The sequence below is a fragment of the Tachypleus tridentatus genome, chromosome 2 (assembly GCF_004210375.1).
Source record: "Tachypleus tridentatus isolate NWPU-2018 chromosome 2, ASM421037v1, whole genome shotgun sequence".
Classification (NCBI taxonomy): domain Eukaryota; kingdom Metazoa; phylum Arthropoda; class Merostomata; order Xiphosura; family Limulidae; genus Tachypleus; species Tachypleus tridentatus.
This window is the reverse complement of record NC_134826.1, coordinates 24,476,835-24,492,855: the sequence shown is the minus strand read 5'-3', so window position 1 is coordinate 24,492,855 and position 16,021 is coordinate 24,476,835. Positions and strand designations below refer to the sequence as shown.

The window sequence follows — 16,021 nt, the reverse complement described above, 5'->3', positions numbered from 1 at the left end:
CTTGAATACAACTATTGAAGTTACACAGTAATATTATGTATTTATTTTGATATACAAGAAAATGTATTTTGAAATATAAATATATACATAAATAGAAAACATACTTTCAGTTAACAGAGATTTAATCTTCAGATCAAACATGGAAACAAATTGCAATAAATATATTCTCTCTTAAGACAAAAGTTATTAACACACACTAAATTGTTTTCCAGTAACTCTTTTGATACATTTCAGAAGTAATCTTTATATAAAGTAAGTGAAGTATGTCTAACTGAAATTTTACATCAGTAATTCCACAAACAAAGCTTACTAGAAATGTCCCTCCTAAAGTAGCTGGACTTTTAGTTAGGTTTGAACTGGTCCCTTCAAGTAACTTCTGAAGATTTACTTCAGCTGACCCAGCAAGAGTGTCACCACAGCATAAAAAAATCTAAAAAATTGTAATTATTACTGAAACTTTAGCATAAACATAAATACCTGAAATCCTTAAAAACACCATAATTCTTGTTAAAACTATTATAGAAAGAAATGCAATCAAAAGGATTTTAAAATAGTATTATACAATATGTTTGAAATATCTGAAGTTAAATTTAGAGCAGGAGTTATATTATTTACATTACTGTAGTAGAATAGAATATCAAGGATCATATGAAATTGAATTATACGTAAAATCAATTTCAATAAAGCTAGCAATTCACTATGAGGAAAAACAATTCAAACAATAACAAAAAACTTGTACCTAATGAAAAACAAAGCTATAAACATGGAATAAAAATCAAAAACTAAAGCTTATAAGTAATAAAAAACCAATACAAATATGGAGTGAAAATTCTATACATTGGAGGGGAACTGTGATGTAGTAATAAAGCATTATGTAATATTAGACCAACAGCTGATCAGTTAGATGACATTTCCAGAAAATCAGAATTCTACTGCATTTGTGTGTGTAAAAATATTATACACATTTTAGTCTCATCTCTTTCCAAATTATGTTAAAATTTAATTTTAAATAATTGAGTATACTGTATTATGTATGTCAATATGAAGAAAATGTTTTCAAATAATGTATACCAATATCAAAAACTAAAACCTTTGACTAGTAATATATGTTATACTCTATTTTGAGAGTTCTTATTTGAGGAAAACAGTCACACCATCAGAGGAGGATGAATCTTAAAAAACTCTGATAAGGTCTCAAAGTTACTCCTCATCCGAACAGAAGCCCTCTCAGCAGGAAAATCAGGATTATCAAGGTTTGTAAATGATTCAGTTCTGACATCATTTCCAAGGAGTGAGTAGTAGAAATGGTACTGCTCGGAGGTAGCCAAGACTTTCTTGCTGGTAGGTTTTATCTAATGTAAAATAAAAAAAAAACAAAAAAAACTCTACTTCCATATTTTAATCAAAAATATTTGAAATACACAAATTATTAGAACTGTAATAAGATTCAGCCATCTCAATTTGATCTATTGTCAAAGTAACTGTACAGTAAACCTGAAACTGTACAAATCTTTGATATATGCCAATACAAATCAAAGAAAGATGCTTCTCAGACACAGGCTTATAGCTAAGATGCGTGAATAGTCAATTTACCTTTGTATGATATTTAATTTCAACAAAAAACTATTTTGATTTATTTTGTAAATTGCAGCATATTTAATACATGCTAATCAAAATAATGATCTGCACATGTTAAATCAAGTGTTACCTTGCTATTTTCATCCCATGCTTTACAGGTAATAAGTAACATCACTTGTTTTTCACATGGTTCATAAAATCAAAGATTAAAGACAATAGTTAAAACTAATTCAACTGTAATATCTTACAAAATAGTTTAAAATGTTTTAAAGTATGCATTAAGGTGATGTGGTTGGAAACCATATATATATATATATAAATTCCTACTATTTTCCCACATCTGGAGTAATTATTTGCATCTGAAACAAAAGCAATAAGGCATTCTAAAGACATGAGAAAAAGCTTTTCTTATTTGTAAATACTCTTCAAACTTATTTATCATATACAAAACTAATGGTTTCCTATCAGATACTGTACCATTATGTAAAGCTACCACATCTGTGACATCTCATTGCATGTGTTTCATTCTGAAACTACACATATGTATCTGAGCAAAAACAAAACTATCTATGTTTACTTATATATTCATTAAGCTTTCTGAAAATTTTCACACAGTGTAAAATCAACAGAAGCATTTGCTCTATGAAACAGATTATAAAATCAAGAAAAACATAAGGTATGTGTTAGAGACCAAAACCCTTTATCGTCACACACTTCTTCCCTACAACTCTGGATGAGATTAGGGATTAATAGGTTCTGTTCAGTAATGTTTTTAAAAGATATTTCTTAAATACTAATAGAAATAAACTCTAATACATGAATATACCCTGTTACACTTCAACCAATTTTGTACTAAGTTGTCTGTTAAGGTTTAAAATCCAAGTATCAAGAAATAATAATGTTGTTACTTTGATTTCATTAAAACCATATTTAAGAACTGTTGAACTCTCTCAACCTGGGTATTATTTACTACACGACAGTTTCAGTGCCTTAAATTCAAAATTTCACTAAGCTACATTTTGTTTATACCAATCAGCATAAAATCTTAGCTAAAAATCCACATCTTATACTATACAAGTTAGTTTCTAATTATGCAAGGAAATATTTTTTAAAATCTTGAATTTCCTCTAGTATGACACACAACATATTTTCTCTAGGTATCTTGTCTTCCACAACCTTTTGAAAAGAGTAAGAAATATAAATTGCTCAGGATAGAATCATCATTCTTCAGACAAATCATGATTATTTTTATAATGTTCAATTCTGTTTGGATACATAGCTTTCGATAGAAAATCAGACCCTTCCTGACACACCCTCTCTTTCAGGATATGTTCACAGTTCCCTCTTAAGTTCCCCCCACTAGTACAGCAGTAAGTCTACAGATTTACAATACTAAAACCAGGGGTTTGATTCCCCTCAGTGGGCTCAGCAGATAGTCTGATATGACTTTGCCATAAGAAAAACACACACTCTCTTAAGTTAAAGTATATATTACATACAACTGAGAGAAAGTCAAGGTTTTCATCCATCAAAAGATGTATTACATAACATTGTGTTCTAAACAGATAGTAGTCAGTTTCACTCGAAATGCAAGCAACATTTCAGGGAAAACCTTAATGACAAGTTTGGATAACTCTGTCACACAGTTAAAAAGCCAGAAAAATTGTGAAAGTTCGAGGAAATTGTCTACTTTTTGAATGTTATTAATCCATGATTGTTGGTATGTTTTTAATTGAATTAGTATAACAAATTAGGCTTAAATGCCCTCAACAATCAATAACAAGAAAAAAAAGATTGGGAAAATACTTTATTGTTTTTCAAGCTCATTCTTTAATTATTATTATAAAAATAACAAATATAAAAATGGGAATTATCTTAGGTTATTTAAGATTAGAGTAGGTAAAATAAAAAAAAATATATAATAAAAACATTTCACAAAGTATGAGGCACTCATGCAAGGAGCACATGGGTAATGTAATTCTATAGTGTAACATGCACTGCTTGTGCCCAGAGTAATTTATAACTAATAATGGTATGGATAGTAGTTAGCATGGTTCAAACAACAATCAGAAGTGCAATAAAACAACAAAATTGAATTATAAATAGATATGTACTGTAATTAACTTAAAGCTACTTACGATAAACTAACGTAGTTTCATGTTACAAGTTAGTCATTCTAGAAAGTATAAACAGGTGACTTAGATTTATTTTCGGTGGTTACAAGGTGGATCAAATTGACAGATACTTTTTTTGAGTTAAGGTATAGAAAACAACAGAAAATATAAAATTTTAGTGAAAAAACTTTTGAAATGTATTTAGAAGGTTTTTAGGGAATAAAGAGAAGTTGAGACTTTTGAGATTAAAAGTATTTTTTAATCTTAACAAAAGATTACTTTGCACATAGACTATTCAAACCAGATAGTCAATACATTAACGTACAAATCTTTTGTTTATCAAAAATACTTCAGTAAAACTGTGATTGTGATGCATGTGAAAGACTTGTAATGTTAACTGAAAGACTGTCAAATTTTGTGAAAATATACACACTGTTTTCAATGTTAAAGTATTAAATACAAAAATATTTTAAATAACTACAAAGTGGTCATGTGGTCAGTAAAATTGACTAAACCTGTATTGAAAGTTATACTGGATCATATTCTTGTAAACTGCAGAAGTGTTACCCGATATATCCTGCAGTAATATGTTTCATACAGTTTTGGTATTTCTCTAGCCATTGTTTCTAATAATAACAAAGAAATGCATTAGCCATCAAAGCAACTAAGCTTGACCTCATAGCTACACCACCAATTTGTTGATAAACATATCCATTGCAGATGTTCTAAATGGCAACAACACCAGCTACCAGGCAAGACCCTATAAAAAGAAAGACGTGATGAAAAAGAAAGGGTACATACTTGTCTTAAATATTATGCACAGTTCTACTGAAGAATAGCAGTTGTAAATGGCTGAAAACCCACAAAATAAAAACAACAGGATATAAACATGTGCAGATTCATTCACATGCTAACCTAAAAGATACACAAAAATGATATAGTTGGTGAACTGATGTGGTAAAATATTAAAGAACAATCACCTTCTCAATCAGTCAAAGTCTTGGGAAGAAAGACCCAGAGGAGAAAGTAACTCCAGTAAAAGAGATTGAAGAAAGCATCAACAACATATACATCTAAATGGTGATGATGAGGGGTGAGAAAAAGGAAGATGTAATGAACTTAAACCCACTAGTCCAAACTAAGCATGTACAAGTGTGTGTAAAACCATGTCAAAATCCCAGTAAAGTATAGGAGCAGAATGAGATGTTCAACAAAGAAGGAAGGACTGGAATAAATTGGAAAGAATGGGAGAAAAAAAAAAGAACAATACTGAGAAAGGCAAAATGTAACTGATAAAGCTGACTGAGAACCAGTAATAGTGGAAACTGACAATTAATGTTTAAACAACCATATGAAAAAGTCCAAAAACCAGGTAACCAGAAGATGGTCTAGAGAAAGGGAGAAGCTGATGGACCAGCATGAAGAAACCTGCAGCTTCTGGTGACTGATAAACAGAAGTGAAGGATGACATGAATGGGACAATAAAAAGGCTACGTTATCAGAAAATCCAATAATAAAAGTAGAGACACTAGGATAGTGTTGACCAAAGAGGTTTCACCAACAGGACCTGATAAGGAGTGTTGCATTTCAAAGCAAGGACATAAGAGAGAAGAGGAATAGGAGAACAGGCATACAGAAAAAGATGAAACCAGCCCTGGCTGACAGTATTGTCTGCCAGGTTGAAGTACGAGAAGCTGGAAACCCAAAGAGGAGAAGTCTGGTGTTAAGATTAGTGGAAAGATTGATGAAAGGTTTGCTTAACTGAGCAAACTGAATGAAAAACTTGAGGCTGGAGTAACCACTCCATCACCACATTCATAACTCTGGCACACTACAAAAGGAACCCAATAAAAATTAGCCCAAAATAGTTGGAAAGCAAGGCATATAGGAGACCAGATACTATACAGAAAATGACACTTCTTCCTTACAAGCTAAAAAGTGTTTTAAATGTTTTTAATTAACCTGTTAAGATAACCTAAACTTCCAAACACCAACTCACAGCAAATATCTATAGCTTCATCTAATGTTTATTAGTATATAAAGATAGAATACCAAAGCTTACACAATAAACATCTTGGTAATGTAATTAACATCATCTAGAAATTCAAAACTATAATCAGCACTATACTCTTTTTATTTTAATGGTCATGTAGAAAGTGAGATCAAAACTTAGTTACAAGACAACCAAATGTCTAAGTACTAAAAATAACTGGTATAACTGTGTATCTAACCATATGACTATTTGGACAATCATACAAAATGAACAAGTATGTCTAACATCTTTTTCATTTTTATATTTTGAATCACACATTGTAAGGAATAGCTCACTAGTTTACTACTATTTTATGATCTTACGACTTGAAACAAAGACAACCACACAACAAACTGCTGCCAACTATTTGCACCAAATATATAACTGTCAGTAATAACAGTAAACAAACCTTAAGCAAAACATAGTAACCTAAGAGAAAAATTCAGCCATGTAATATGAAGCCCTAATATATGCTAGGCAACAACACTGATACAGACAACCATGTTACGGAAATTGAAAAATATGAATATCATTTCAAATTAATACTCTCTGAATATCCTCCAGTGGAATGTCAGCTGAAGTTCCATGTAATGTAGAAAGTGCTGAACCTTTTTATGGTACTGAAACTTGTTTAAAACTTCCATTGACTGTTTTGATGTAGTTAAGAGTTACATCAGAAATTATGAAACTGAGAAATCTTAGAAATATGTTAAATGTTTGGCAATCTTTTAGAAAAGAAAGATGTGGCCTGGATTAATATAATTTAATAAATATTTTCTTAAACTTAAAAAATTCATAAAACTATTTTCTATTTTAAATGCTTGATGTTCTCTATTAGAAACTTGTCATATTTTTAGCCTGACTGCTACATTTTGCAATGATAAACATAATCCTTTGTACACCACCTTGGAAAGTTTAACCCTTTTGCAATGGATCATGGGTCAAAGGTCAAGTCATCGCATCTGCCGATCTACATTCAAAATTTTACTGAACCAGTATTTTATGAATCTACGTCAACAACCTTCGAATCAAACTGTATATTATAATTAAAACTTTAGTATTATATTTGAGTTAATTTCTCATTTTAAAAGTAAATATTAAAGGAACTCACATAAATATAGATTTTAGTGAGTCACAAGGTATGCTGAATGTAATACTGCTTTAAAGTAGGTATCTGTGATATCAAAATACTAAGCCTACAGTTTTGTACAAATTAGGAACTCAAATTACCAATATTAACAAGGTAGAATATAAAATAAGCACCTCATATCATTTTTATTTTGCTGATATATGGCTTATATACTGAATCAAACACAGTGGCACTGTTTGCCTCTTTCCATTTTTGGGAAATGGTCCCTTATATACACTTACTTCAATATATGACATGTGAATAACCAATCAACAACCTAGAAAGTCCCTCTAGTGATTTTCACAAACATTTGAATCTATGAAAAGGCTATCACATTCTTTGAACCAAAATTTCAAGAAAGCAGGTTGTGTTTTAAGTCTGCTCAAGATTTTATACTTTATTAAACCTAAATACATCTTAGTTACCAAGCGTAATAAATTAGAGTGTAATTCTATGGTACCAGTAAAATTATTTATAGTTTTCTGGTTTTTCAACTGTATATATAAAACCTAAAAAACAAATCTGTTTGGTACTTTCCATATGGGAAATTTTAAAATGTTTAGCAACCTAAATCCAGCAGCAACTGAATTCATAGGTCATAGCTAAATGAGATAACTGTTTGCTTTACTTCCTGATTTATTGTTCTATATTTTAAGAAAAATAAGTTCCATAATTCATTTCTAAACAGTAATAATCTGTATATGATGTATAATAACTGAAATGTGACTATATTACATAATACTAGTCCACTAAAACACAGCCAAGACAGGTCAGTTTTATGTTATTGAATACATAACATGAGAGCACATTAACCTTGGTAATGAGTGTGTGTGTTTTCTTATAGCAAAGCCACGTTGGGCTATCTACTGAGTCCACTGAGGGGAATTGAACCTCATCAATGAAGTTATGTAATGTTTGCTAGGCACAACTAGAAGGTCAATATAATAAATATATAATTATGAAACTTAAGCTGCTTTGACTAAACATTTGCATTTTTGTGTTATAATATGTCGTCATTCTAGCATGAAAAAGATGGATTTATATTTATTTCCTAATTTTTTTACAATGGTTATAATGTTGGTCAAGTGACAGACCCCACATAGTTAATGCATAGAAAATAACAAAATAAAATCCTACTGAAAACAACCATTTAAAATGTATTCAGGAGGTTTTAGAGATTATACAAATAATATTTGAGATTTTCAGGATAAAGAATAGTTTTTTTAATCATAACATGAAATTATTTTGCCTTCAGACTAACAACAAAACAGACCAGACATTTTCACAAACACCTTTTTTTAAAAAAACTGTAATCTTTATTTAAAGTATACCAAATTTTATGAATATGCATATGCTGTATCAAAAGTTGTAGTCCTAATACTTATCATATGCAAATGTGTAGATGAGCTCATGTATACCATACCAAGCCCATCTGAACCCTTAGTAGTGTAGGCATTGACAATACAGAAGATACTTCAGTTCAAGATCATATTTTTAATCAATGATCTGTATACCTGCATCTTGAATTTGAACACTTACTTTTATAACAAAAATGTATTTCTTATGGATAAATGATTTGGTCATTTAAATGACCAAATGAAAGTCAATTAGGAGATGATCAGAGCTGGAAATGAGGTGATAATTACTGACCACTCATAGTGGGTACTAGTTTATAACAATGTTTCTGAAAATAGCCTTCATTCAATGTAGACACCCGTTTATGTCAGTTTTGCTGATAGCAAATTTCACTTGCAGTTGGTACCACATTACAATTATTTTAAGAATGATCTTAACAACAGTAATAGACATAAAACATCACAGGTATTAAGAGATTTTAAGAATGAGTTATACTACAGTCATGTCAAGTCACAGTAATTTAAAACAAAAACAGGTAGAAATAACAACACCATTAATTCTCTCAACGTGAGCTTGGTCAATCTGACTGACTACATGACCTCATCTAATGTCTTTATAATTTTGATGCACCTAACTTTAAATCTATTATGTATATTTTCACAAAATGTAACAGACTTTCAGCAAACATTATCAAGTCTTTCAGGTACAAAAAATCATATTTTTTGTGAAGTATTTGAAATAACCTAAACAATTCTGTCCACAGATGTATAAAGTATTTGTTTTGAAAAGACAAGTGCAAAGTGATTTTCCTGTTCAGATTCAAACTATTTTCTTTATTTCAAAAATCTCAAATTTCATTGTTATTGTAATCTCAAACACCTTCAAACTTTCATTTTCAATAAAACTTTATATTTTGTCTGTTATTTTCTCTTCCCTAATTCTATACAACCCCCAAAATCTAATATATCAAAATTTCCCTTTTCATTCATTCTAGAATGACTTCAAGTTGTAAAACAAAACTACATTGGTTTATCTCAAGTAGCTTTAAACTTGTAAAAATATTTATAATTAAATTTTACTAATTTCATACCCTCTGCATTGTATCTAACTGCTATTCTTACCATTACAAATTTTATATCACTTGGGAAACATACAGCTCACATTATGCCATCAAATTGTTACTTATGAATGTGCCTCATGAAACATTTTTATTATATTATTTATTTTACCTAACCTCACCGTAACTAACCTGAAAATATCTTTATTTTTATATTTTACTTTTACAATGATAAAGAATAAATATGAAAAACAAAATACTTCCCGAGTTTTCTTTTTTATGAAACTTAACTCCACATTTTATATTAATGGTAGCAGTGCACTAAATAATTTTTATTTAATTAAGTAATGCAGCAAAGAAAATACAATAATAACATGCGAAAAACAGGTAATGTTCCACAACTATCACAATACTATTGTCTTTTTGACTACATGATAAAAGCTGTTACAAATTCAGCGAAGCTAGTCATTATCTTTCCCAAGGGAATGAAGCTTGAACTAACAATGAAACTGACAAATCTCCATTGCAGAAAACCTGTCATTTGATAGATGAAAACTTTGGCTCTCTGTTGGTTGTAGATGATATAGTATTAAACATTGGGGGAAATTCATGTTTTTCAAAATATTGCACTATAAAAGTAAGAACTTGAAAACTTATATACTGCTAAAATATGGTTTATTATCTATGATTTTATGCTATACTAAGTAGTATAACATGAACAAAAAGTAGCTTAACTAAACTTGTGTAATATGCAGTAAATGATGCCTGGGGAGAGGTTTAAATGGTAATGTTTGTTTTTAGAAGAAAATAACACAAAATTTGTATTTTGCATTCTATAAGTAGGTCATTGGTCTAAATAACGTAATATTTACATGACAATAATGAAATAATATTCTACTTTGCTTATCCCTTTGAATACAAACAGGGGTCAAAGTGTGCATGTCATAGCCTTTTATAATAAACTTGAGAACAAAGAACTTGTACATAATTTTTTATATTATCTAAGTTTTAAAATGAAACACTTAAAATATCAGTTTGCAACTTTAAAAGTCACAGGACTTAGTGGCACGGTGATTTCTTATTTATAATATTTTTTCCATTTATAAACAGCACTTTAGACTATCTAACCAATTGGAAATATACTATTTAGATGCTGACAAGATAGAAGTTAACTTTCTCCTTATTTTTTTGCCATCACTAAAAAGTTATAATCTCACATTTAAAATGGCAAAGATGTCAGTATGGATCAAACTGGGAATACTTTTCCCTAACCTGTTTTTATTTATTTATTCATATATTACTTTTACATTAGAAAGAGGCTTAGAGTAAAGGAAACTGGATAAATCCAGTACCAGAGTGAACATGATGAGAAGATGTGCAAAACATAAGAATATATAGTGTAACTTATGGCCTCAGTCTATTCCATCATTGTGAAATATAAAATAACCTGTGGAGAAAGTGTTAGGAAGAACATCAGTGTATGTGAAGGAGGGCACATCTGGAAATGGACCTTCACCAAGAAACAGTGGAATGGGTTACTACAACAAGTGTAAGCAAGTTTTGAGGGTAGGACTGCACCTGGTGTTGTTTCTGTTTTGTAAAAGGTGCAGAAAAGACCATATAAGTTATAGAAATATACTGCCAAAACAGTCTTACAGAAAACCCCAACTCAAGAATGTAATGCAACATTTGCTCTGCTGAATTATGCTCCTCATGAGCACTCGTTTTTGTCAAAAAGATGCAGTTTGTTGGAACATTAAGAAAATCACAGTGAACACATATGAAGACATCATGAAATATCTGATTGAAATGGAGATGACTAAAAACAAAACAGGCAAAATTCACAGAGGGGCAATGAAGTAAATAGTGGGATATGAATATATAAGGTAAAGTCAGCATATCAGACTGTAAGATCTCCACAGATTAGCAACAAAAAGGGGCAAATGAGAATGTTATGTGACAAAACTGGTGAGAGAAGAGGCAAAAAAGTATATTGTCAGATTCGCCCAAGGAAGAATATGCAAAGTGGAAGAGTTTGTGAATCAAAAGTGTAAGGGAACAAATCCTGAGAGAAAAAGGCCTGCCACACGAGAAATGGGATGGAAATGATACACAGAAGAGAGAGAGAAATGGGAGAAAACACCTGATCACTCTTATGCGCAGTCATGTCTTCAATATAAGGTAGCAGAATGAATACAATATCAACCAGTCCCTATGAAAGAGAGTATGGAAAGCATTTAAAATGTAAATGTCTCAACAATAACAACCACAAGCAAAAAAAAAGAAAATATTTCTTGAGAGACAAACAATACAAGGAACAGGAGGTCAACAGTTCGAATAGGGCACATGAAAGCCCAAAGAACCACACAAAATCCTAGTAGAGGACAGGGACTGGATGAGGGGAGGGAACAAAAGGAGAGGATTATTGCCAGGAAAGAGGTGGAACACTGTGGATGATGACCACTGTAGCTTGCACTGGATGAAACTGACAGGACTGAGATAAAAAATTTAAACAAGGAAGTGAGATGTGGTGAAATAAGATAAACAGGCTGAAGAGTAGCCAGTACTAGCAGATAACTGCTACAGAAAACTGGTTACTCCACATAAAAATCTAAATAAGTCATATAATAAATCAGACATATCCCACATGTGAAGATGAAGGCTTGTTTGATTTTGAATTTCGTGCAAAGCTACATGAGGGCTGTCTGCGCTAGCCATCCCTAATTTAGCAGTGTTAAGACTAGAGGGAAGGCAGCTAGTCATCACCACCCACCTCCAATTCTTGGGCTACTCTTTTACCAATGAATAGTTGGATTGATGCTCACATTATAACTCTCCCAAGGCTGAAAGGGCAAGCATGTTTGGTATGATAGGGATTCAAACCTGCTACCCTCAGATTACGAGTTGAACACCTTAACCCACCTGGCCATGCCAGGCCAAAGATGAAGGCATCACACCCATTCGTGAAAGATGGATTTCCAAGGTCAAATGAGAGAAAAATGCTGAAGTGGGAGTTGCAAAAGACAGCCCATGTAAGTTAATAGAGGGCAAGAGTACAAAGATGACAAAAGTGAGAAAGGAAACTGGACACTCCACATAAAAATCCAGCAAGTCATGCAACATACCATACAAATCCCATATGTGAAGATGAAGGTATAACACCCATTCACAAAAAATGGATGTATACGTTCAATTGAAGGGAGAATGACAAAGAGATTCCAAAAGCATTGATTTGTGAGGTTTTTAAATGGGAACAAACTAAAAAGAAAACTGAAGAATATAAAAATCATTATATGGGATGGATTACATCAAGATAAGAAAGTGTTTTTTCCACCAAGTACAGATACCAGAACAAAATGACATGTCATAAGATGAATAAGAAAGGAAAGCAAGAGCAAGAAACCAGAGGTTCCAAGAGTAGGTGCCTTCATGACAGTTAAAGAAAATAATTTCTAAAGAGTTGTCCAATTAAATCATCACAAGAGGAAAGAAGAGTTGGAATATGAAAAATAAGAAATAATGTGCAGAACTGAAGGTTACTGGAGAAAAAAAAAGAACACAGGTAGGTGAAGTAAGAAATGGGATCAGAGTATAAAATTGGTTTCAACATGGAGTTACTACAAAAAGCTGTAATGGCTAATCATGCAGAAGGGAGACAATGAGCAAAGAGCAAGAGAGCAAAAAAATGTAGATCAATGTGGCTTCTAAGGATGGGTAGTACAAAGCAAGCATACACGTGGACAAGTCAGACAGAAAATTAAGAAAATAATAGAACACTGCAAAAAAGCAACAAAATCCTGGGATTCCAAAGCGTCCAAAATACCTCAAAGACCAGGTCAGTAAGCAAATGAGCAAGACAATGGTCCAAGAAAGAAATGCAGACACTCCACTAAGGAGGTTGCATAAACAAAAGAAACAGATCAAATTAGACAGGAGATGAAGAGATGGAAAACAAAGTGGTAAAATCAGAATAATAAGTGTCTCCACCAAAAGTACTAAAGATGTGATGAAAAGCTTAGTCAATGAGAAGGTAAAACACTGAGGCAAATTAAAGGAGAAGGGTAAAAATAGATAAAACATACAGCTAGAAAGAAGAATAAAGAAAGAGAAAGCCAAGTACTCTAAGCAGAAAGAACGGGCATAAGAGATTGGATTTCAAGAAATATAAAAGAGTTAATACCAGAGGATATAGGAATCACAAAGGTAAGTAGGACAAGAAAAATGGGGGACAACATAAAGTTGGGTCAGAAGGAGGTATACAAAGTAAAACAACAAAAAACACATTATGATACACAGGTAAAAAAGAAGACAAAATATCGCAACTAACTCATATGCATAGCAAATAAAATGGAGAAGAGGAAAAACCAGAAGCAAAGCCTGAAGATCAAAAAGCTGGCCAAAATTAATCATGGGTGAGGAAGGCCCAACAGAAGGCAAATAAACAAAACAAGGGACATGAACTTAAGAAAAAAATAGGCAGAAGGAAACCAATCACCTGATTCATGAAAGAAGAAACATCAGCAGTTAACTTGATGGCATATCATTGTCATTCACATCCCAGTAAGACTGTGGAAGTTATTTATGGTGCAGAAAATATTCTACAACAAAGTTAAATCTGAGACCTGTCACATGCTATTGTGTGCTCTCTTCTAAGTGAGCTAAAGGGATAACAAATGAAAGTCAAGTCACTGAAGAAGAAAGTATCTTCAGCTGTTGATGGATCAGTTGCAGAAAATGCATTCAAAGGAATTTCTTTAAATGTTATATATATTATTTGTAATATGTTGTTGAATGCAGTCTAAGGTAGAAAACAAAGTTGCAGTTAAGCTGATAGAACAAAAGTGCAACAAAAACCAAAACAATGAAGCACTAAAGAGAGAAAGGTTGCCGATTAGATCAACTAGAAGCTCAAAAAAAAAAGACACATGAAAAAATATGTCTCAATATAGGCATCGCTAGAGAAAGATTAAGGCTATGATCAGATACCAATCGCTCATGAAGATTATTACAAAAAAGAGAGGTCGTGTCACCATTCTACTGACAGAGGGCTAAAGCATTATGATATTCACATTATAGGCTGGTGCAATACCCATAAACACATGTAAGAGTAGGAGTTTGTTTGAAGCTTGTGTCAGATGCAGGAAATTTCATGGGCAGTTGTTGCATGAGATAATAGTTCTTAGTGGTACAAAGAGGTTTCTGAATATAAATTTTCAACCTCATACTTTGCTTCAAACACACTGTAGTTGTTCAGTCTGGAGTGGTCCACTACTCTTGTTCTCTCTACCATTTAAGAAATGATTATCATTCTCTTTAACCCTTTCACTATGGGATCAGTATAATATACATAAATTCATCTACACATTTGCACATGTTAAGTATTTGCATTGTAATTTTGATACAGCATGTGTATCTTCAGAAAATTTCATAGACTTTTAGTAAAGATTACAAGTAATTTGTATAAAAAAAACAGATTATTAATGAAATATTTTTACTAAAAATTTGTTTGTGAAAATAGTCTGTTTTGTTACTTGTCTGAGTGTAAAGTGATTTCATATTATTATTAAAAAACTACTCTTTATCCTGAAAATCTCAAATATTATTTGTGTAATCTCTATAACCTTCTAAATACATTCCAAATGTTTGTTTTCAGTAAGACTATATTTTAAGATATTTTCCACACTCTTAACTATACATGTCTGTCACTTGACCACCCTTGTAACCATCATAAAAAAAAACTAGGAAAAAATATCATGTTATGTTTTTGTCATTCATGTATCTAGTCTAAATAGCTTAAGTTTCATAACACTATATATTTATTATTATATTGACCTTTTAGTCATGCCTAGCTAATGTTACAAAACTTCACAGATGTAATGAATATGCACTCAGGTCACCTATCTAGTAATATAAAATTTTCAATTAAGAAATTAATTTATATATAAAGTTTGAATTATAACCTACAATTTAATTTTAACTTATTGACATAAATTCATAAAACATTAGTTTAATAAAACTTTTAATGCAAGTCAACAAATGAGACAATATGGCCTTTGACCTCAACCTCAATGCAAAAGAGCACCCTATTGTCATGTTTATAACCAACAGAGGTTTCAGTATAACATATAAAATTATTTAGTTCCTTTTAGTTTTAGCAAACTAAAACAGAAGCTCATAAGAAAAGCTTTTCATATGTTGAAAACACTCAGTGTTCTGAGAAGTAATGGAATTTTTAAACAATTATTACTTAGAATACCAAATAAGTTACTATAACAATTGTACATGGTAATCAAGCTTGTGATTTGTTTTGGGTTTCCTAATATTTATATGTGAAAGCTACAGGATTTTTTAAACAAGCTTCATAAGAAAAAAAATAGGATTACAAAAACATATATGGCCTTTGACCAAATGCAAAGTTTCTTAGCTTCAACAATCTTGCTACAAATAGATCAAAGTGGGCAGTTTATAGCCATTTCAGAGCTACATTTGAAATGTAGGTGAACTACATTATTACCAAATTATTAAAATAAACTTAGCATCAAAACACACTAAATAAATCAAATTTTAATATAAGCTCTTAGTATAAAAACTGTTGTGTTTGTTTCCTGGGTCTTCTCCTTCCTCTAATTATTCACCACTCCTCTGAAGAATTTATCATAAAATTCTCATTATAATACAGATATTACTAAGTCAAAGTCTAATTTTTATATCCTTCAATCTTATTTATTCACAGTCATAAAGAATCAGACCCACTT

The 16,021-nt window shown here is 31.3% G+C and overlaps 1 protein-coding gene across 2 annotated transcripts in view; it reads right to left on the bottom strand.

The window, feature by feature from the left end:
* The window catches only part of LOC143239652 (centrosomal protein of 120 kDa-like), a 113,351-nt gene that overhangs the window by 82,139 nt on the left and 15,191 nt on the right, over nt 1–16,021 (bottom strand). For both annotated transcript variants that reach the window (XM_076480982.1, XM_076480990.1), the window contains exons 4-5: nt 1,155–1,352; nt 311–430 (exon numbers count right to left, since the gene is read on the bottom strand). In XM_076480982.1, the coding sequence (XP_076337097.1) occupies nt 311–430; nt 1,155–1,352 (318 nt within the window). The remainder of the gene's footprint in view (nt 1–310; nt 431–1,154; nt 1,353–16,021) is intronic.